A 20,009-nucleotide genomic window follows, 5' to 3' on the forward strand; every position below is an offset into this window, starting at 1 on the left:
TGTACTCAAAGGCTGTAAACAAGGTCTAGCAGTATTCACTATTTTAATTAGTGAGTGGTCCATCTTTTTTGCCTCTTGCTTGCCTTGGTCTCTCAACTCAGCTTGTTGCTGAGAGATGACCCACCCCACCAATGATGCATACAGCGGGGGCTTGACAGGTGATTCATTGGTAGGGACTGATGCGTATCCTCTATCCTCACCGACCCTTACTCCTACTCCGCCCATAAGCATAGCAAATCATGCCAAACGGGGGCCAGTTGGAGAAGCAGATCTAGGGTATCTTTCACCTCAGGCTGTTGCAACACTCTCACCTGAAAGCCAGCACCTATTTCGGTCGAGCTCGCCATTGCGTCCTGTCCAGCGATTCGAAACAAGTTCCATGCATGCCCAAGAGAATACAGGTCTCGTGGATCCTGAAATGCTTTCGACGTTGGCCTCAGACACGTCTAAAGCGGCGCCTATACCTGTTACTCGACCCTCTGCATATGCACAGACTAGTAGTGCATTTCGTTCAGCCCAACCCTCACCAGTGATTCCTCCTAGTCAAGCAGGGCCTTCTATGCCTGTACCTATGCCAGTGACGACAAACTCCGCACCACCACCGGCACCTCGGCATTCATACATGCCGCGGTCCGACAGTACCCGTTTTGAAGGAGAAGAGCAATTCCGTTACCATCTAGGTGACTACATGCTTGGCCGTACAATTGGTGCTGGTAGCATGGGTAAGGTAAAGTATGGCTACTGCAAAGCGGACAAGCGGAGGGTGGCTGTCAAGATTATTCCTCGGCATACCTCTGTGAATGGGGTGATGCAAAGTCGTGCAAAGAACAAACAGCCGTCGTCTTCAACACAGAGCCAAAGTGAAGCAGACGCCGCGCTCTCTCGTGCGGCAGCCAAAGACGCATCGAAGGAGGTGCGCATTGTGCGTGAAGGTCATCTACAGATGTTGCTGCTGCACCCTTATATCTGCCGAATGCGGGAAATGATTGTCCATCAAAACCATTACTACATGGTATTTGAGCATATCAATGGTGGCCAGATGCTTGACTACATTATTGCTCATGGGAGATTGCGAGAACGCGCTGCGCGAGGGTTTGCCAGGCAAATTGGCAGCGCTTTGCAGTACTGCCATGCCAACAATGTGGTGCATCGTGACTTGAAGATTGAAAATATTTTGATTTCCAAGTCAGGCAACTGCAAGATCATTGACTTTGGTCTCTCGAATCTTTTTTCGCCTCGTGGCCATCTAAATACCTTCTGTGGCTCCCTGTATTTTGCTGCGCCAGAGCTGTTAAATGCTCGTGTATATACAGGACCGGAAGTTGATGTGTGGAGTTTTGGCGTGGTACTCTATGTGCTGGTATGCGGTAAAGTGCCCTTTGATGACCAAAGCATGCCAGTGCTGCACGCGCGCATTAAGCGCGGTATTGTGGAATACCCAGCGTGGCTGAGCCCAGAGTGCAAACACTTACTGTCACGCATGCTAGTAACGAACCCTCATCGCCGTGCCACACTTGAAGAAGTTGTATCGCATCCATGGATGTTGAAAGGCTTTGACTACGTGGAACCATCATACCTACCAAAGCGGACTCCCTTGCAAGCAGGTCATCTTGATCGTCGTGTGATTGAGCGTATGCATGGATTTGAATTTGGTACAACCACTGAAATTGAGCATCACCTCAATACCATCCTAAGCAGCGATGCCTATCTTGCTGCTGTATCCCAGTCAGAGAATGGCTTTTCTCCGGCTGAGGATCACACGTCCTCTACATCGACGAGCAATGGCAACCGACTCTCGCGTCAATTCTCGGCCGGCTTGAACTTTTACAAACGCCATTCGATGAAGGCGAGTGAGGCGCCAAGTGAGCCGCTTAACGCGGAGGCCCCACCAGGCATGAAAGGGCCGCTGAACCCAACTTTCGGTTTCCACCCATTGATTTCCATCTACTTCTTAGTGAGGGAGAAGATGGAGCGTGAAGTGCGTGGTGAAGATGGGCTAAACTCATCTGACTTGCTGCTCGACAAGCATGTCCAGAGTCAGAACAAAGTCTTGCCGAACCTGCCACCACCCAATGCAGCTATCAATACTGTATTGCGCGACCCACCACCCACAGCTGCGCCTCTGGATGAGTCTGTGGCCTTGGCGTTCTCGGCGCCGGCGGTGCCGTCGCCTATTGACATACCCTCACCTATGGTCCGACCACCGGAACCGACTGTGGTCTCGCCCCTAGCGACAGATCATTCACCCGCTCTTCAGGTGTCGTCTACGGCCCTTTTGCCTCCCAGCAAGTCGGCAGCCTCGTCTGCCCCAATGCCTGTCTTTGAGTCGCGTCAAAAGTCGCAGCCGCAAGGTACTATGACTGGACCGCCTCGAGCCCGAGCTGCAGCGAACGAGTTGGAGTCCAAATTGCGCAGTAACTGGGCCTCGCCTTCGACGGTAACCACAGATGTCCATGCGCCGCCTTTGGTTTCGCGTCCGGCTATGCCCCAGCGCAGTCTAAGTCTAAGTCACTCTCACTTCAAGCCACGCCAACTGCCAAAGGGCTTGGATCATAAACTACCGCCCAGCGCTTTGGGAGCTGCGTCCGCGCTGCCAACCCTGGAGGATATCCAGATAGAGGCTGGCGTTGGTCTCCCTCCGACCTCGCCAAACGCAGCGCCATTGGCCTCGCCACCATTGGAGGCTGGTTTGACGCGCCGATTTGGTACTATGGTTGTGCGTCCCACACAGGAACCGGTGACACCGTCAGTGGAAGTGCCTGAGGGCGCAGTGTCGACCACGGGCCTTGATCCAGCGGTAGCCACGCCTCTCACGGGCTCTATCCATTCGGAACCCGCGACATCACCGGAGGAAGCTACGTCGAAGCCTGTGTTCCTGAAGGGCTTATTCAGTGTCCAGACTACGAGTCGTCGTCCACGAACCGTTATTCGGCAAGACCTTGTACGCGTACTCAACCAGTTTGACATCCAGCACATCGAAATCCGAGGCGGATTTGAGTGCGTTTGTCACGGCCCTATTCACGACTTGGAGCCTGGTTCATCTCTTCACACAGCTACCAATGACTTGACCATGTCGACGCCCACGTCCTCTGGTGTGGACCCCGCTTCATTGACGCCGAATGAAAGTCAGCCCATGGTGGCCACGGGTGTGGGCAATGTGGACATCAACACAAATACACCTGTGGATGCATTGTCGCCGAGTGCCATACCAGACTCGCCAGCGATTGGTGGTGGTAGTTCTGGCGTGAATGAGTTGCCAGTCACAACGGCAGAAGGAGAAGTTCAGTTTGAGGTCTTTGTTGTTAAGGTACCACTACTTCTTGGCATCAATGGTCTGCAATTCCGTCGCGTATCCGGAAACCCATGGCAGTACCAAACGGTGGCCAAGCGCATCTTGAACGAGCTTAATTTGTAAATGTGATGATGCTATAGTGGTTATATCCTATGCTGATAGTGCTTTTCGCATGTGGAGCGCTTCGAACTTTCTCCAAACAATTTGGGATTTAATGGCACGCACGCCAGCAAGCGCGGCCGACGGCGCGGTCGTCATCGCCTAACGTTCTCACTGTTGCGTAGTAGCTCATTGTTATGTCGGCAATCGAGCTCATCAATCCGCGCGCGGAATCCGTGCGTCGGATCCAAGCACTTCAGGTGAACATTGCCGGTGCTGTTGGTTTGGCACAGGTTGTGCGTTCCAACTTGGGGCCTCGCGGCACCTTGAAAATGCTCGTCGACGGCTCTGGCAACTTGAAGATGACCAAGGATGGCAAAGTGTTGCTGACAGAGATGCAAATCCAAAACCCTACAGCGGCTATGATTGCCCGTACTGCTGTCGCGCAAGATGAACAGTGTGGCGATGGCACGACTAGCGTCGTGCTTTTGGTCGGTGAGCTTCTTAAACAGGCCGAGCGCTACATTCAAGAAGGCGTACACTCGCGTGTACTCTCGGAAGGATTTGATGTTGCGAAGACAGGAGTCTTAAAGTTCCTGGAGGAGTTTAAGAAGCCAATTCAGGGCGACCGCGCTACATTGCTTCAGGTGGCTCACACGGCGCTGGCCACCAAGTTGGCACCGAAGCTTGCGAAGCAACTGGCTGACAGTGTGGTGGACGCTGTCCTCGCTATCAAGCCACGCTCGTCTACGGAGACAGAGGTTCCAGCTCTTAAGGAAGATGGAAGCTCCGAGCGTGTCGAGGACTGGTCCACACGCAACCCAATCGACTTGCACATGGTAGAAATTATGAAGATGCAGCACAAGAGTGCTACAGACACGCAGTTGGTTCGCGGTCTCGTAATGGATCACGGTGCACGCCACCCCGATATGCCTAAGCGTGTACGCAATGCATATGTTCTCACTCTCAATGTGAGCTTGGAGTATGAGAAGACGTATGTACCCTGATCAACGACAGTACTAACTTTCGACAGGGAGATCAACTCTGGGTTCTTCTATTCGAGCGCAGAGCAGCGTGAAAAGCTGGTGGAATCTGAGCGTCGCTTTGTCGATGCCAAGCTACGCAAGATTGTGGAGCTTAAGAACGCAGTGTGTGACACCTCGGCTGATACGCCAGAGTCTGAGCGCAAGTCGTTTGTGATCTTCAATCAAAAAGGTATTGATCCTATGTCGCTCGATATCCTTGCTAAGAATGGCATTCTCGCTCTGCGTCGTGCAAAGCGCCGCAACATGGAGCGTCTGCAACTGTGCTGCGGTGGTGTGGCGCAAAACAGTGTGGACGACTTGTCGCCTGACATTCTTGGCTGGGCTGGTCTGGTATATGAGCAAACGCTGGGCGAAGAAAAGTATACCTTTGTGGAGGACACGAAGGATCCAAAGAGTGTGACGCTTCTGATCAAGGGGCCCAACACACACACGCTGAACCAGATTCAAGATGCCGTGCGTGACGGCTTGCGTAGTGTGAAGAATGCCATTGAAGATGGCGCTCTTGTTCCCGGAGCTGGCGCTTTCGAGGTAGCGGCGGCAGCCCACCTGCTTGATAATGTGCGTCGTTCCGCGAAAGGCCGCGCAAAGCTGGGTGTTGAGGCATTTGCGCAGGCTCTCATGGTGATTCCCAAGACACTGGCAAGCAACGCTGGTCTTGATATTCAGGATGCTATTGTGACGTTGCAGGATGAATGTGCAGAGGGCCACATTGTTGGTCTGGATACCAAGACAGGCGAGTGCATGGACCCTATTTCGAATGGTGTCTGGGACAACTACCGGGTAAAGCGTCACATGATCCACAGCAGCGCTGTCATTGCTTCGAATCTGCTATCTGTGGATGAGATTCTGCGTGCGGGCCGCAGCTCCCTGAAAAACGAGGCGCCAGGTCCATAAGTTTCATAGGTTTGCATGCAGATCCACTGGTTCCTTCGATCCTACGCACGTAGTGTGCTTTGCTGGGTCAGAAAACATTTTATTACACTTTTCTCCGAGGCAGTGGCGTCACGGCGTTATTAACGCCCCAAGCGAAGACCGATTGCGTCCGCCCGCCCGTCCAACCTCCACACGACTGTTGTTCTCGCCCACCATGGCAGCTCGGCCTTACGACCGTCTCGCCATGACGGCACCGAAGCGTGTTTCATACACGCTGCCGTCGCTGATGTCCTTTGATGATGATTCAAAGCATCGCTTCCCATACAAGTCCACGGAAATGCAAGTTCGCTCTCTGCCTGTCTTCGATTTGCCGGCAACGAAGGCGCAGCGTGTGCCATCGTCAGGTATGGCATTGGCCTCCCCTGTGGTCTCCTTGTCGGCCACGGACCAGCCTTCTATGCGCGAAAAACCTCCCAAAGAAACTCGACCTCGTCATATGCGCCCCATCAATGCGCTCGCGATGGACACGACGCATGTCGATGCGTATCTTTACTCGGCTGGCATTGATGGTCTCGTATGCATGTGGGATCTGGGCCATGTCTACCCAGGTGGAACATATGGTGCACCACGGTACATGAAAAATATGCGACTTCATCGCAGTTGGATCTGGGACTTGAAGCTATGCAATCGGAATGAAACTGTTCTAACCTGCTCGTCCGACTGCACTATTAAGGCATGGAACGTGGATGCGTCCAGTGCCACACACGAACTGGGCACACATAATGACTTCGTGAAAGCGCTGGCACCGGCTCATGACGCAGGGTACGTGGCTAGCTGCTCGTTGGATCATACTGTGAGCCTCTGGGATATTCGCGAAGGACGCACGACGCCGGTATGGCGTGCACATACACCTTCTAGCTTGTACAGCATTGCAAGTAATCGTGCTGGAAGTGTTATCGTGTCAGGTGGTGTAGACCATGTGGTCCGTGGATGGGATCCACGTATGCGTGATCCGACCTTCGAACTGATGGGCCACGAAGACAATGTTCGTGCGATGACTATGAGCGACGATGGCCGCTTCCTTCTTTCCGGCTCGTCAGACACCACAATATGTCTCTGGTCACTCGGAGAACAACGCAGGATCCATACACTCACGCATCACAACGCCAGCATTTGGAGCCTCTACTCGGACGACCCCCAACTGTCTACCTTCTACTCGGGTGACCGCGAAGGGTACCTTTGCAAAGTGGAGTGGGATCGCTCCACACCGCTGGAGCAAGCGGAAGGTATTGTGCTGGCGCACGAGAAGGAAAAAACGACAGGTCGCTCGCATGGTATTGTCAGCATTGCGGCCTACACTGATGAGTTCGTGTGGACGTCAAATACAGGCTCTGCCTCTTTCTCGCGGTGGGCGGATGTGCCCAGACGGGCAAACCGAGCTTCCGCACAAGCGACAGGCCGATTCCATGGTAACACAGCGGCGAGCACTGTAAATCTGAGACCTCCTGATATGCTGCAGTTTTTGAGCAGCGATGAGACGCCCAACCTGCCGTCATCCTCGACAGGGCCAGGTGCCTCTGACACGTCTGATTTCCATTCGCGACTTTTTGCCGACGAGGCTACACCCATGTCTAGCCAGCCTCAGTGCAAGGTAAAAGGATTCCATGGCATGGTACGCGCTGTCATGCTCAATGATCGTGTACATACGCTGACCGTGGATACGGGAGGCATTGTAGCCCTTTGGAACATTGTCCTTGGCCAGTGCCTAGGCACATTTGATCCAGACGCTGTGTATGCAGCTGCACAAGCCCAAGAATATGCCCAGACATGGACACCGCGAGACTCACCCAGTGATACACTGGATATTGTGCGAGGCCTTATTGAGGGCAATGGCGCTACTCCGCCGTGGTGTACGCTAGACACGTCGTCCGGTGCCCTTACTGTGTACATTGACGAGGACAAAGTATGGGCCGCCGAGGTATATACAAGTGAGCTGCTTCCAATGGAGTCAGCTCAACGAGACGCGCTATGGAAAGAAGACCGCGTTTTCCTGAGCGTATTTGTGTTGCGACAACTCTTCCGTCGTTTCTTGGCCACAGAAAAGGCGATCCGCCAGGCGGGCTCCGATGGACAGCCCTTGATATTGCGCTGGCTCACGACACTAAACCTGACCCCAGAGGCATTGTTGCAAGTGCCATTATCACAATTACCGAATAGCACCATGCCTGCTGGTTCAGATGCATCCTTGCAAAGCATCTTAGCCAATATGACATGCGCTGATACAGTGCATGATGTCCATTTGTCCAATACATCTGAGCATACTGAAGCGCCCTTGGTGACATCAACATTGCAGTTGCTTCATGCATTGCACCAGGAGGAGACAGGTAAAACGGGGGGCACCAGTCCGTCTTCCAACACTGTGGAGACAGGCACGTCCATCCTAGGTTTCCGACGTCGAAGCAGTTCACGTCGCAGCCGTAAGGCATCGAGCATGACTGGTGGTCGTCCAGACGTAGTAAAGCTGACTCGTGGCAGCTTGGAAGATCAGGTTAGTGCTTTGGTTCCCATTTTGCAAACCACACTACGTGACCTGCCTGCCGAAGAGGCTTTGTACACGGACGACATGGCCGTTGAAATGCTCCATGTGATGCCATCAAGTGGCGAAAACAAAATTGCTTTGCGTGGGAAAATTGGAACGATGGGTCGCGATACCCCCCTCCTTGAACTTCTCTCTCCGCTGTGGCTCCTTCGCCTCGTCCTGTCCCCTGTCGATCCTGACCATGAATCACCACGGATCAAAGTTCTTCTGCAAAAGGTTTCTGATGCAAATGAATCACGAGGCATTCGTCTACCAGTGCTAACACAAAAAGTCTCTGAGATTTCCACGACGCGCCTGCTTCGTATTGGGCGCTTGTCAGAGTACATTTACAAAGCCGTGGTTGATATGGGCGTGCAGTTGCCTACACTGCTCAACTCTACTCTGCCTGAGGATATTCCCATTGATATTCTCTGTCATGGCTCAGTGGTTCCTCCTATTTACACACTGGCGCAATGCCAGACGTATTGCTGGAAGAACAGTGCCGGTAGTATGACACTCCAGTACCGCTGGCGAGAATCGAAATAGACATTATGCTGATAAGGGATTGAGTGAACGCCCTTTGTGATCGAAGTGGGCGCATAGCGGAGTGGTTTACCGCATCGGTTTTCGGTTACGCTGATTCCCGAAGGTCATGGGTTCGATCCCCATTGTGCTCTTGATCATTTTTTACTCCATCATTTTATTTTGATTTCTGCCCATATAGACGCCTGTGAGTGAACCGTAACAACAGCTTGAACAAGACATAGATACGTTATGCAACAGCTACATAGTTCGAAGGGACCATAAGGCACTTGTCATGGCGCAAAACAAGCCACCAGTCTGGGTCACTTTGATCAACAATCTGCAGCACTTCACCCTCGGTAAAGGATGCCTCTTCTGGAGAACTGGCTTCGTAGTCGTACAAGGCTTCCGCTGCCACAACTTGCTCCATAGGAGCAACGTAGGCCGCAGGGATCAATCCCTTTCTCGTGGGATCGGAAAGCAGGGCTCCATAGGTCCAATCGCCATCCATCATATCACCATTCAAGGTAGGATGGACCAAGAATACTTGATTTTCAGCAAAGGCCAGCATGCCTTCCCCACCTTCATAGGGATACAAGCTACGCACATGAACGGTGCGCGTCATATCAAAGCCAAGGGTGTCGTCCGTCGCCTCTGCTTGTGGTGCGGGTTCAGGTACAGCCACCGGTGTGGAGTCGACAAAGGCACCTGGTACGTCCTGCGCCTCTACCGCCACTGGGCCTTCATCGTCGCTGCTCTCTGGCTCGGGCACCGATGAAGTGGACAGACCAGGCGGTGGTGATGACGATCCTAGTACTTGGCCTGCTGTCATGGCAGCCGATCGGTCACGCGTAGTTGTCTTTTTCAGCGTTTGTCCTCCGCGAATCTGGGAAAGAAGGGCATTCCTATCTCCTGCTCCACCACCAAGAGGCATGCTAGTCGTAGGGGCTGGCGTCGTTGGCGCTGGTGGCGCACGGGGGGCTGGCGACTGCGGTACAGCAGGTGAGTGGGCCTCCGGTGTGACGGGGCCGGATGTAGGTACAACACCGCTGAAGAGTTGTTGGGCTAGATGCTGGCGTGTGGCCCGCGAACTCAGAGGGTGTTCATCTTCCGATTCGTCGTCCTCGTCATCCCAATCCTCATCATGCGAGGGCGGAAGATGGATAGCACGTGAGGCAGGCGTGGACGCAGTTGCAGAACGCTGGGCCGGTGGCAGCGACGTAGGCTGCGGCGCCCTACGTGTGGCTCCACTTGGTTCGGGTTCAGACGCAGGTGGCGAGGCTGCGGCCGGCGGCGCTGTAGACATGCGGAAAAAGGGATTCGTGCCGGCCTTGGACGAAGACGGCGGATCAACAGGCGTTTGCTCACGAGCTACGTCTGGTTCCTGAACATCCACTGGACTTGGCTCGGGCGTAGCCTCCAGCTCGGAGGGCCGAGGCGGTTCAGGCTCAGTCGTGGGCTCGGGCGCAGTGCCCGCTGTCGACGTCAAATCTGTGTGTGGCTGCGGTACCGGCTTGGGTGCTTCGCTCTCAGGCGTAGATCGAGCAGGCACAGCAGGCGGAGGCGCACGTGTCCGCGACGGCGGCGGCGGGGCTTGTTTGTGCTCCCGCAGCCGCGCTTTACGTGCTTCTTCACGCGCTTTCGCCTCTTCATCCGCTTTGGCGGCACGTGCTTCCGCTTCACTACGCTCCATCGCGAGACGCTGCTCCACCGTAGTGTCTACACTGGGCGCAGCATCCACAGGCCCAGCTACGCCTAACATGCGCATACGTTCCTGGACACGACGTTGTGCCTCAGAACGAATCCACGCTTCTCGCTCTGCTCCTGTCAGTTTGGCCCCGGGTGTAGAGGTGCCAGACGTGCTTGATTTGGGCGTGGCACTTACGCTGGGTGTGGACGCTGATGCTGCATCCGGGGCAGATGTCGCCGTGGGGGCGGGCGATGGGGCAGGTGTCGAATCACGGAGATGCGCATATTTGTCATTGTTGCGCGCGTCCAGTTGCTGGCGCTTCTCGACATCTTTCTTGTGCGTCCGCGCATGGTGCTGCTCCAATCGCTTCTCCAGTTGTGGGAGGCGCTCATGCAGCAATTGCATCAATGTACGCTCCGCTTTGCGCCGCTGTTCGCCAGCATGAGCACCATCACGACGGTTGTAGTACTCAATATCATCCTGCAAGCGCCGAATAGCGTAGCGCACATCTTCCATCTCATTTTGCAGATCATGATCCTCTTCTTCATTCAAGTCCGTGCCTTCTAGCATGCGCTGTGTCTTTTCCAGCTGCCGCTTCATTTCGCCCAAGTCTTCAGCCGCACTTTGGCCATCAAATCGGACATCACGACGGTCTAGGTAGCGGCTTCGGCTTCGGTAGCCCGCCGACTCGGACTCTTGATGCTTATAAGCAACGGCATCCTGTTTTGGTGCATCAGATTCCCGTTCCACAGGGTTGCGGTAAAATGAGCGTGTTTCGTGGTACTTTGCATCCTTGTTCGATCCGGGCTCTGCCAAGTTGAGCGCCGTGGCGTTCCGCACATTCGTATCCTGCTTCAACAAGTCCTTCAAGAAGTCAACACTATCACTCAGATCCCGTGTAGACGAAGGAATCAGTTCCTGTGGCAGTTCCTGTGGAATATCATTGCCATTCAGCGCACGGTAAATGAGGGCCATCGCAATATGGAACTCTGCGATGTTCAACTTGCCACGATTCTCGGCATCAGCCAAGTGCCAGATCTGAAGTAACTGCTCACGCGATAAGCCGCTTTGTCCAAACAGCTCGCGCGCGACATCGCCACTGATCCAGCCCGTGCGCTTAGCGTCCCAGGCACGGAAGATGTTATCATAGCTCTTGCGCTCTTCCTTGGTCATAGTCCAAGGAATTTTGGTCTTCTTTGGCCCAGGCTGCTGTGATGTAAGTGTCTGCAGCTTGCTTTGGAATTGAGCAGGTTGCATGCTCGCCTGGTTGAAATTCATATTAGATGGCATAGGCACACCAGAATAAGGTTGAGACGCTGGCAGGAACTGCGTATACATCAAACGCATACGCGGATCGCTAAAGACACCCGTCATTTGGGCCGCCATGGGCATACCAGTAGGTTGGCTCGTCATGCCTGGCATACCAGTGGGCTGCCCCATCATCGACGGCATACCAGTAGGCTGTTGTCCCATCATCGGTGATAAGCCTGTGGGCTGGCTCATCATCGGAGACATAGCGGTAGGCTGCTGCCCCATCATAGACGGCATACCTGTAGCCTGTGTCATCATCGGGCGCATAGCTCCAGTCATGGCAGGCGCCATCGACGGAGGTGGTGGCGGTGCTGCCGGCCGGGCAATGAACGATGCATTGGGCATCGAACCATTCATCCCTGTCCCCTGCATCTGCATAGGCATTTGTATCGACATAGGCATCTGTCCTGTCATCTGCGGCTGCTGGTACGGACCATAGCCAGGCGTACCAGCGCCTCCCCACTGATTCATAGGGTACATGGTGCACTGCTAGGACAAAAGACTGCGCTCGGTGCATGCGCAATTGCATGGAGACCGCACATGTATCACGTGAGGGCACCAGCGGAGTGGAGAGCTATGCACGGGCGTCGTTGTCCCTCACCATGAAGTATCTGATCGGTCGGTACGTATGAGACCTTTGTCTTACCCATAGGGTGGCCGACCCCATCTTTGGTATCGCCACAGGCATCGGTGCCTATTATATCTATGAAACGGATCCGCGGAATGCCGCTGATCATGGACCTGGCAACACGCTTCTTGACCTGATTAGTCGCCGATGGGGCGTGGCAAACCCTTTGGCGCGCACACCTGCAACTTCGGAAACGGATGAGAAGAAACTGATTTAATCTAGTCTAGCCTAATCCCGCTTCGGACGCTGAAACAGTTTACCAAGTCTGTATGGCGTGAGCACCGTTCCATCATGCGCATACGTACAAATACATAAAAGCACCAAAGAAGCGGAAGAAAGACAAGGCAGCAATCGCATAGAATAAAATACCCATATAAACGTTGTGTACAGGTCGGTCCAAATTAAGAATTACCACAGCCAGTGCCGCATTGGTCAGTGTCCACGCAAGAACCACATTGGTTCGCACCGTCGCATAGTAGTCTCTCTGTTCCATATCAGGGTCAGGCATGGGTATGACACGGGTAGGTTTCGTGTTGAGGACGTGACAGGCATCATCATACGCTTCGTCGATATCTTGAGACTCACTGGGAATCATCACATCCACGGAATTATTGGTGCTGCCTGCAGCTTGACCCAAGTCTTTATGCATCGCCGTCGAGCCCTTCGTACCCCACGATACGTCATGCGTGTTGCAGAACGCATAGATATTGATGACATTGATAAAACTGGGAGACAAGAGAAGGTATTGAAGCACGCTAGTAAACATGTGCCATGGCTCGAGGAACAACAGGGACGAAATGAGCCAGAACCCAAACGTGCTGAGCAACGAAATCACCACACGAATGAACACACCATCGGCCACTAGAGCGATGCCACTCTTCGTTGACACTTCTTTTTGTACACTCCAGTAAGCCAAATAGATGACAAAAATCTAAAGGTGAGTGTTAGCAAACGTACCATCATAATGAGCATTAGAAGAGCAAACACAATCATTGAGACAAGGTATCCAATCTTGTTACCCTGAGGCCGGTTGCCCATGGAAAGGAGGAAGCAATAAATAAGGAAAGCCAAGTATATGTATTCACAGATAATCGATGGAACGCGCACCCAGTGCAGCGAATCCGTCACAGACTCGGATAGAACACAGAAAGTAATGTAGTAGTTCGCAAGGGAGAACCAAGAAAAGAAGAGCTGGCACAGTTGGTATATCATTTCAATATGAAGCGCAATCTTCCGGCCAGTAGAATGGTTGGATCGATAGATATGGCCAAACTTGATAATCGAGTGGATCCCAGCAAAGAAGGAGCCATTGAGCCAACGTCGACGCTGCGAAATAAGTTCAGCAACGTGTGTAGGCACATCAGTTTCTGCTTGAGCTCGTTTCACATAGCGCAGGAGCCATGCACTATCCCTTTTTGTGACAAGTTCCCAACATAAGATTCGATCTTCGGCCAGGTACATGTTGCTTGTAAAGATATCAGCATCTGAGTTGCCACCATGTAGACTTTCACCCTTGAAGTACGAGCACAAGGGGCCATTACCCATAGCATCATTTTGCAACGCTTCATATCGATAAGCACTAAACGCACCTGGCAAAACGCTAATGTACCCAAACGCACTTTCCATAGGCTTGTCTAGCACGTTGCTCAGCTTGTATTCAAAGTTCTGGGCAGCCACAAGGGGGTTGAGAAGCGCGTGCCACATGGTGCCTTTTAAAGCAACAATTTCACCACAGGCACCGCCTACATTCTTATCGCGGTCAAACGCCTCCCAAAGTCGATAGATACTGCGAGCCGTAGGCATGGTACCCACATCGAGAAGCATGCAGACGTTAGGCTGCAGAAGAGGACCAAATGCATTGAAAGCCCACCGGTGAGAATTGATTTTCTTCTTGTTATGCTCCTTGATACAAAGCAGTACCTGTACAGGGACAATTCCGCGCTCTGCACTGCGGAACTTGAGGGACGGGTCAATTGAAATTTGAGTTGTATATTCGTACATGTGGGCTTCCACAGGGGTCCCTTGCACAGTGTTTTTCCCAACACCTTCCTGGTATATGCCCATAGCAGCAAGCACACTTAGCGTTCGAGCGTTCATTTTCAGTCGACCATCGCATACAATGACCACCACCACTTTCTGCCAGCTGTCTTTTCCCCATACATGGTGGTTTTTTAGCGAGCATAAGTATGCGATATTCCGCATGACACCATGCATGGTTCGAGTGAATAAACGCTCATCTTCGTTGTACATGGTCAGGATAATGCACAGTTCGGTGGGACGTGGCGGGCGGTAAAGTTGCTGGCGTAGGGTATACCTGTCTTTCACAAAACCGTCTGGATCGCACGTCACAGCCGTGTACCGCATAAAGTTGAACTCACGCCCTTCGCGAATAGGGAGACGTTGCAAAAGACGCGGGGGAATGGGACAGTCAAGAACCAAATGGCCATCATATAAAGGTACACGCTTGATTGTTCGGTATCGCCGTGGCTGACGCTGAGGAATGTGTCCATATCGAATCCGCTCCCAGGTAGAGCCAAAGCGTCCATCAGACCCTGCTTCCAAGTCGGGTGATTTCGGTGTAGGGTAGATATAGGAAGACAGGAATCCCAGCCATGTAGAGGCAGGGGCCTCGTTCGTTGTAGGAGCGAGAGACTCTGTAGCCGCCATAGAAGAGGAATCCGGTATCATCAATGGCTGAGCAGATGATGCCATAGGCAGCGTAGAAATGCTAGCGCGCTCTTTAGACAGACCATCAACAGCATCGAGGTACGGAAATCCATTCTCAGACCAATCTACTGACGCATGTTGTGATGAGGAGGGCTTGGTGGGGATCATCGCAAGCTCATGCGCTTCAGAGCCATAATAATCTTCCACAATATCATTGACATCTGCCAGGGTTGGTGTCGACGGGTCATGAGGGTTGATTAGTTGAATCTCTTCCGGGTCATTGTCGTTGTACTCTGACGATGTAACCACAGCTGGCGTGGTCACCACACGTCGTGGTCCAAAAAACGACCGCATCCAAAAATGCGTCAGAGCAACAGAGATTGACAGACCAACACCAAACGCGTGCCACCAACGCACCAGCCCTGTTTTGTGCACATAATTCCAATCTGCTCAGTGTGGACCGTGCTCCATCTCCACTTTCTCCCTGTCCCTCCAACATGCCCAAAGCGCGGATTTTGTCCTCGCATTGGGAAAACAATGAGAGGCGTATCGTACGCGAGCGCCATGGAATTGTGCTAACGCGCGGAATGGTACTCAAGAGTGATCACAGTGCAGCATGTATGTACACGACACGACTCACTTGTCAGCCGACATTATGCCATCGGATCAGTCTGTATCGCTGGAAGGTGCGCCGCTATTTCGCGAAGCCGATGTAGATTTGGGCGTGTACGGAGTAGCTCAGCCTACGATCATTGGTCTGAAAACGGTTCTTTCTGTGCTGAGGTGCCAGCCTGCAGAAAGACAAGACACCTCCGAGGCTTATCAACAAACATGCGCCTGGGTTTGCACACGAGAAGAGCCGGTGGTGTATGTGAGTGACCGACCATTTGTGTTGCGTGAGGCGCACAGCCCAAAGCAGCCTATGAGTTTAAGTGATCGTGCGGAAAACCTGGAAGCGATTGAAAAGCGTTTAAAGCATGATATCCTCACAGAAGCTGCCAAAAACAATGGCCTTCTTCTTGTCCATGAAGAACAGGCAGGCGCTTCGGAACTCAAGACCATGTGGGTTTCAGTGCAGGGGGATGAGGTCCGTACGGTGCGTGAAGTATTTTCCTGGATCGAATCGCAGGGCTGGCGTGTCACATACCATCGTCTGCCTATTGCACCTGACCAGCCATTGGAGCACAACTACTTGGACGCGTATACGCAAGTAATTAAAGATACAGATCCACGCAACACTTGTTTTGTGGCCAACTGCGGAGCAGGTGTCTTTCGGACCACGTTTGCTATGATTGCAGCTGTCCTTGTGCGTCGACGACAATGTATCCTGCTCACCAACGTGGATCCAATGGCTGCAGACAACTCGCCGATCCCCAACCCGCATGCCCCGTCGCAAACACTTGGTCGAACCCTTCGACGGGTCCAGGACAGCATGGTCCAAAACCATCATCTGCTTCGTCTTGTTCATGTCCTCAGTCACAGCTTTTCAGCAAATGATAGCCGCACCATCATTGAGCAATTATTGATGCACCCTATCCTCCTAAAATCTCTTCAGGACGCGAATATGGGCGATTACGGGTTGGTTCGCCAATTGTGTGGGCTTTTGGATGAAGGCGTCGGCTGTAAAAATGTGGTAGACACGGCAATTGATGCTTGCGCGCATGTCATCAACTTGCGTGAATCCATTTTATCGCGCCGCTTGCTCTACTCATCAGAAGCCACAATCAATGATACGCAAGCCCAATCTATGCTTCGCCGTGCATCAAAAGCGCTGGAGGTCTACTATTTCTTGATTGCCTTTGCCAGCTACGTCGAGGAAAGCAAGACGGCCATGTTCCAATTCCGTTTCGCCTCATGGCTTAAGAGTCGCGTAGAAATCTGGCGTGGTATTGTGCATATTCGCACATTGTCGCATCACTTATCTCTCTTCGATCCCGTATGCGATCTCTCCGTAATTACACGACGCGATGGGAGTGTACACACAGAGCTGTCTCCTCCCGATAAGAATCGTATGAGCGATGCTGTCGATCAGAATGCAGTGGTCACAGGGGATGAATTCGCGGAGTTTGTCATTAATAATCGAACTGGTATGGTGCTTCGCCCTGGCCTATTGTTAAAGCATGACATTTGGCGGGAATTCATTCCTAGTGGTAGCGCCATGCAAGTACATGGCGCTGTCAATTTCCGCCGTGTACTGCAGACCAACATCTTCGGCTCTGGCCAACCTACTGTGGAAGGAATTCACAATCTTCTAGCTACAGTGCTCAACCAGGTGTCATCTAGCAGCAAGGAACAACGGACGGTACTCTGGATCAACTTGCGCGAAGAGCCTTTGGTCTATGTGCAGGGCCGGCCTTTTTGTCTACGCCAGCGTGAATTGTCTCTCCGCAATATAACCAACTACAGTGGCATTACACCGGAACGCCTTGGCCAATTGGAGGATCGTCTGTGCTCGGATGTCATATCAGAACTTTCCGGGAGCGATGGGAAACTGCTTTTGCACAGCGAGACGGAAGACGGCAACGTTGTGCCGTTGTGGGAAGATGTGGAGTCTACGGATATTCAAACAGTGCAAGGCGTCATGGATCAAGTAGCAGCAGACCTGCCCAGCAATATCCGACTGAAATTCCGCCGGATCCCTATCACGGCAGAGAAAAGCGTGGAATACACAGATGTGGCAGACCTCTTGCATGCTGTGCTAGAATGCTACGATAGTAATGCGCCTATCGTTGTCAATTGCCAGTTGGGACGTGGTCGTACGACATTGGTTTCCGTGCTTATTTTGCTTTTTGAGCGATGGCTGCAAGGCAAGAAAGCCACCTCACCTGCTGATAAGCCGCGCTCGTCGTACCATGTGATCAACAGTCTGCTGCGTGTGATTCCCCATGGCCAAGAAATAAAGCGCATGGTCGACGATGCTATTGACGACTGTGGCTCCGTGCTCAACATCCGTACGTCCATTGAAGATGCCTTCAAGGCGGCCGAAAAGGCACCTGCCAATGAAAAGAAGGGATACATTGCTCATGGTGTACAGAGCTTGCACCGATACTTCCATCTACTGGTATTCCGGGCGTTCCTGGATAGTGTCACGCCCAGCTCGATTATGACGCACTCATTTGAAAAGTTCGTTCATAAGCAGCCCGTGCTGAAAACCATCGCACGAGACTTGGATCACATGGATATTTCCACTATCACGCCTTTAGGCAAAATTGATATCGGCGATGGCGTGGCTCTCACGGACGAAGTGGAAGAGGTAGTGCATAATCGCAGCGGTACGATCCTCAGTGCTTCTACCATCCTTAAATCGGACTTTTTCAGTGGGATTCTCAAAGCGGGCCTTCCTCTGCGGATTGACGGAATGCCGAACTTGCGCAGGGTATGCCCGCTCTTAACTTTGTTCTCCATTTCAAGTGACATACCATGCACTCATCCCACGGCCCAAAATACATGGGGTTGTGGAATGCCTACGATAGAGGGTCTTCGTGCTGGTCTGACACAGATGGGAGCCGCGAAGGACGAGGCAGCGAAGATTGTGTGGACCAACCTGCGTGAAGAACCAGTCCTCTATGTCAATGGCCGCCCCCATGTGCTGCGCCTAGCAGACCAACCCTTGACCAACGTCGAGGCTACAGGCGTGACGACGGATGTGGTAGAGCGAATGGAGTCCGCTCTACAGCGTGATTTGCGCCAAGAAGCCCGCCAACGAAATGGCCGCGTATTACTGCACGACGAAGTGCCCAACGATGAAGGTGAATACCTCATTGTGCCTGTCTGGGAAACGGCCAAGGATGATGATATCTTGACACCCAAAGAGGTATATGAACGCATGCGCAGTGAAGGATACCGTGTTGACTACGCCCGTGTGGCCATCACTGATGAGCAAGCTCCTGTGCCTGACGTGTTTTCGCAACTGGAAGAGCGTGTGCAGCATGCGATTGATACGCAGGCTATATGCGTATTTAACTGTCAGATGGGTCGTGGACGCACGACCAGCGGTATGATCATTGCCTCGCTGATTGTGAGTGTACGGGAGTATGGTCAGGACTGGCTGAAGCGTCGTCGCTTGCTTGATACAGCTGACGCAAGCGAAGCAGATGAATCACGCGAGCTGCGTGAAGATGAACTGCGCATGGATGGAGAGTATCGCTGCATATTGCAGCTAGTGGGTGTTCTGTCGTACGGTCGGTTGGCGAAAATCTTGCTCGACCATGCGATTGATAGGATGGATACGATCCAGAATCTGCGCCAGGCCATCTCCGTGATGAAGCTGCGTGCAGACAGTGCGGAGCCACACACACCGCGGCACCGTCAGTTGATGAGCGTATTTCAGAATTACCTCGCACGGTATGGGTATCTCATTGCCTTTGCCAGCTATCTCTTGGACAAGATGCACAGTGCCATGGTATCGAATGAAGAGGACGACTCTGCCTCACTAAGTTCGTCTGTCCATCATCACCCATTGGCATGGTCCATTGACGAGCCTACGTCGGCCAACTCAGTGGACGACTTCCCCAGTTTCCCAACATGGCTACGCACGCGGCGTGAAATTACTGCGATCCTCGAGCGTGACTTCCTCGACTAGAGCGAGACTGCGAAGCCCATAGGTGTGTAGCCTTTTTAAACCGCTCGCGGTGTTCCATATCTGGGAATTGCTCCTTTAATTTAGCTAGCTCCGTTTTTATGAACCGCTGGTATGCACTTGTGACACGTGGCTTGTTCGACTTCCGTGCCATGCCAGACAGGAGTATGTGGTGAAAGGCGTTGCAAGTGCATGCCCTGACGCCGTAGATCCAAGCCTCCACATATGCACGTGCCAGAGATGGGCTTTAAAGTCTTGCCCCGCATACAAGATCGGTCGGTAATTTAATCAGGTCTCTCTTATTGACCACGAACGTATGACAAAGCCCGCCCCCGTAGACATCCCCCCACGAAAGGGACAGGACATAGAGGAAGAACGAGGCAGTGAAGATACACTTCATGAAGCTCGATCATGGGCCTGGGAACAGCTTGTATCCCAAAACAGCACAGGTGGCAACCAAAAAACTTTATCCCTAACGACCATGAATGGGCCACCGTCCCGAGAGGCAAAGGACCTCGGGCAGAGCTTACTTCAGAGTCGAGCCACATCTACAGGAACTACGGCATCTGAATGGCTTGGGAGGATGAACAGCATGAGCGGCTCCTCGTCGGAGAGTCGCCCCCAGTCGCATGGCACCATCTCTACGTACCTACGACGTGCCTCTTCAGTGCGAAGCGGTCATGACCAAATGACTACAGCACGAAAGCTCTCACAAGGTTCTTTT

At 52.8% G+C, this 20,009-nt stretch overlaps 7 protein-coding genes across 7 annotated transcripts; 5 read left to right on the forward strand and 2 right to left on the reverse strand.

The window, feature by feature from the left end:
• Positions 1-622: 622 nt before the first annotated feature.
• Malapachy_1530 (serine threonine-specific protein kinase kin1) lies at positions 623-3,415 on the forward strand (the record flags this gene model as incomplete). Its single annotated transcript, XM_018136034.1, has 1 exon — positions 623-3,415. One exon carries the CDS (start codon positions 623-625, stop codon positions 3,413-3,415), a length of 2,793 nt encoding a protein of 930 aa, XP_017990847.1.
• Positions 3,416-3,588: 173 nt separating this feature from the next.
• Malapachy_1531 (t-complex protein zeta subunit (tcp-1-zeta)) lies at positions 3,589-5,331 on the forward strand (the record flags this gene model as incomplete). The annotated part of the gene is made up of 2 exons (XM_018136035.1): positions 3,589-4,385; positions 4,425-5,331. 2 exons carry the CDS (start codon positions 3,589-3,591, stop codon positions 5,329-5,331), a joined length of 1,704 nt encoding a protein of 567 aa, XP_017990848.1.
• A 193-nt stretch (positions 5,332-5,524) lies between these two features.
• On the forward strand, positions 5,525-8,434 carry Malapachy_1551 (wd repeat protein; the record flags this gene model as incomplete). Its single annotated transcript, XM_018136055.1, has 1 exon — positions 5,525-8,434. The coding sequence occupies one exon, from the start codon at positions 5,525-5,527 to the stop codon at positions 8,432-8,434; it is 2,910 nt and encodes a 969-aa protein (XP_017990816.1).
• A 226-nt stretch (positions 8,435-8,660) lies between these two features.
• On the reverse strand, positions 8,661-11,891 carry Malapachy_1561 (intersectin 1; the record flags this gene model as incomplete). Its single annotated transcript, XM_018136065.1, has 1 exon — positions 8,661-11,891. The coding sequence occupies one exon, from the start codon at positions 11,889-11,891 to the stop codon at positions 8,661-8,663; it is 3,231 nt and encodes a 1,076-aa protein (XP_017990790.1).
• Positions 11,892-12,013: 122 nt separating this feature from the next.
• On the forward strand, positions 12,014-12,256 carry Malapachy_1560 (non-classical export protein 1; the record flags this gene model as incomplete). The annotated part of the gene is made up of 2 exons (XM_018136064.1): positions 12,014-12,033; positions 12,064-12,256. The coding sequence occupies 2 exons, from the start codon at positions 12,014-12,016 to the stop codon at positions 12,254-12,256; spliced, it is 213 nt and encodes a 70-aa protein (XP_017990791.1).
• A 72-nt stretch (positions 12,257-12,328) lies between these two features.
• On the reverse strand, positions 12,329-15,060 carry Malapachy_1536 (glycosyltransferase family 2 protein; the record flags this gene model as incomplete). The annotated part of the gene is made up of 2 exons (XM_018136040.1): positions 12,329-12,970; positions 12,997-15,060. 2 exons carry the CDS (start codon positions 15,058-15,060, stop codon positions 12,329-12,331), a joined length of 2,706 nt encoding a protein of 901 aa, XP_017990765.1.
• A 143-nt stretch (positions 15,061-15,203) lies between these two features.
• On the forward strand, positions 15,204-19,288 carry Malapachy_1521 (hypothetical protein; the record flags this gene model as incomplete). Its single annotated transcript, XM_018136025.1, has 2 exons — positions 15,204-15,252; positions 15,354-19,288. The coding sequence occupies 2 exons, from the start codon at positions 15,204-15,206 to the stop codon at positions 19,286-19,288; spliced, it is 3,984 nt and encodes a 1,327-aa protein (XP_017990865.1).
• Positions 19,289-20,009: the final 721 nt, after the last annotated feature.

This window comes from Malassezia pachydermatis, assembly GCF_001278385.1.
Source record: "Malassezia pachydermatis strain CBS 1879 chromosome Unknown scaffold7, whole genome shotgun sequence".
Lineage (NCBI taxonomy): Eukaryota > Fungi > Basidiomycota > Malasseziomycetes > Malasseziales > Malasseziaceae > Malassezia > Malassezia pachydermatis.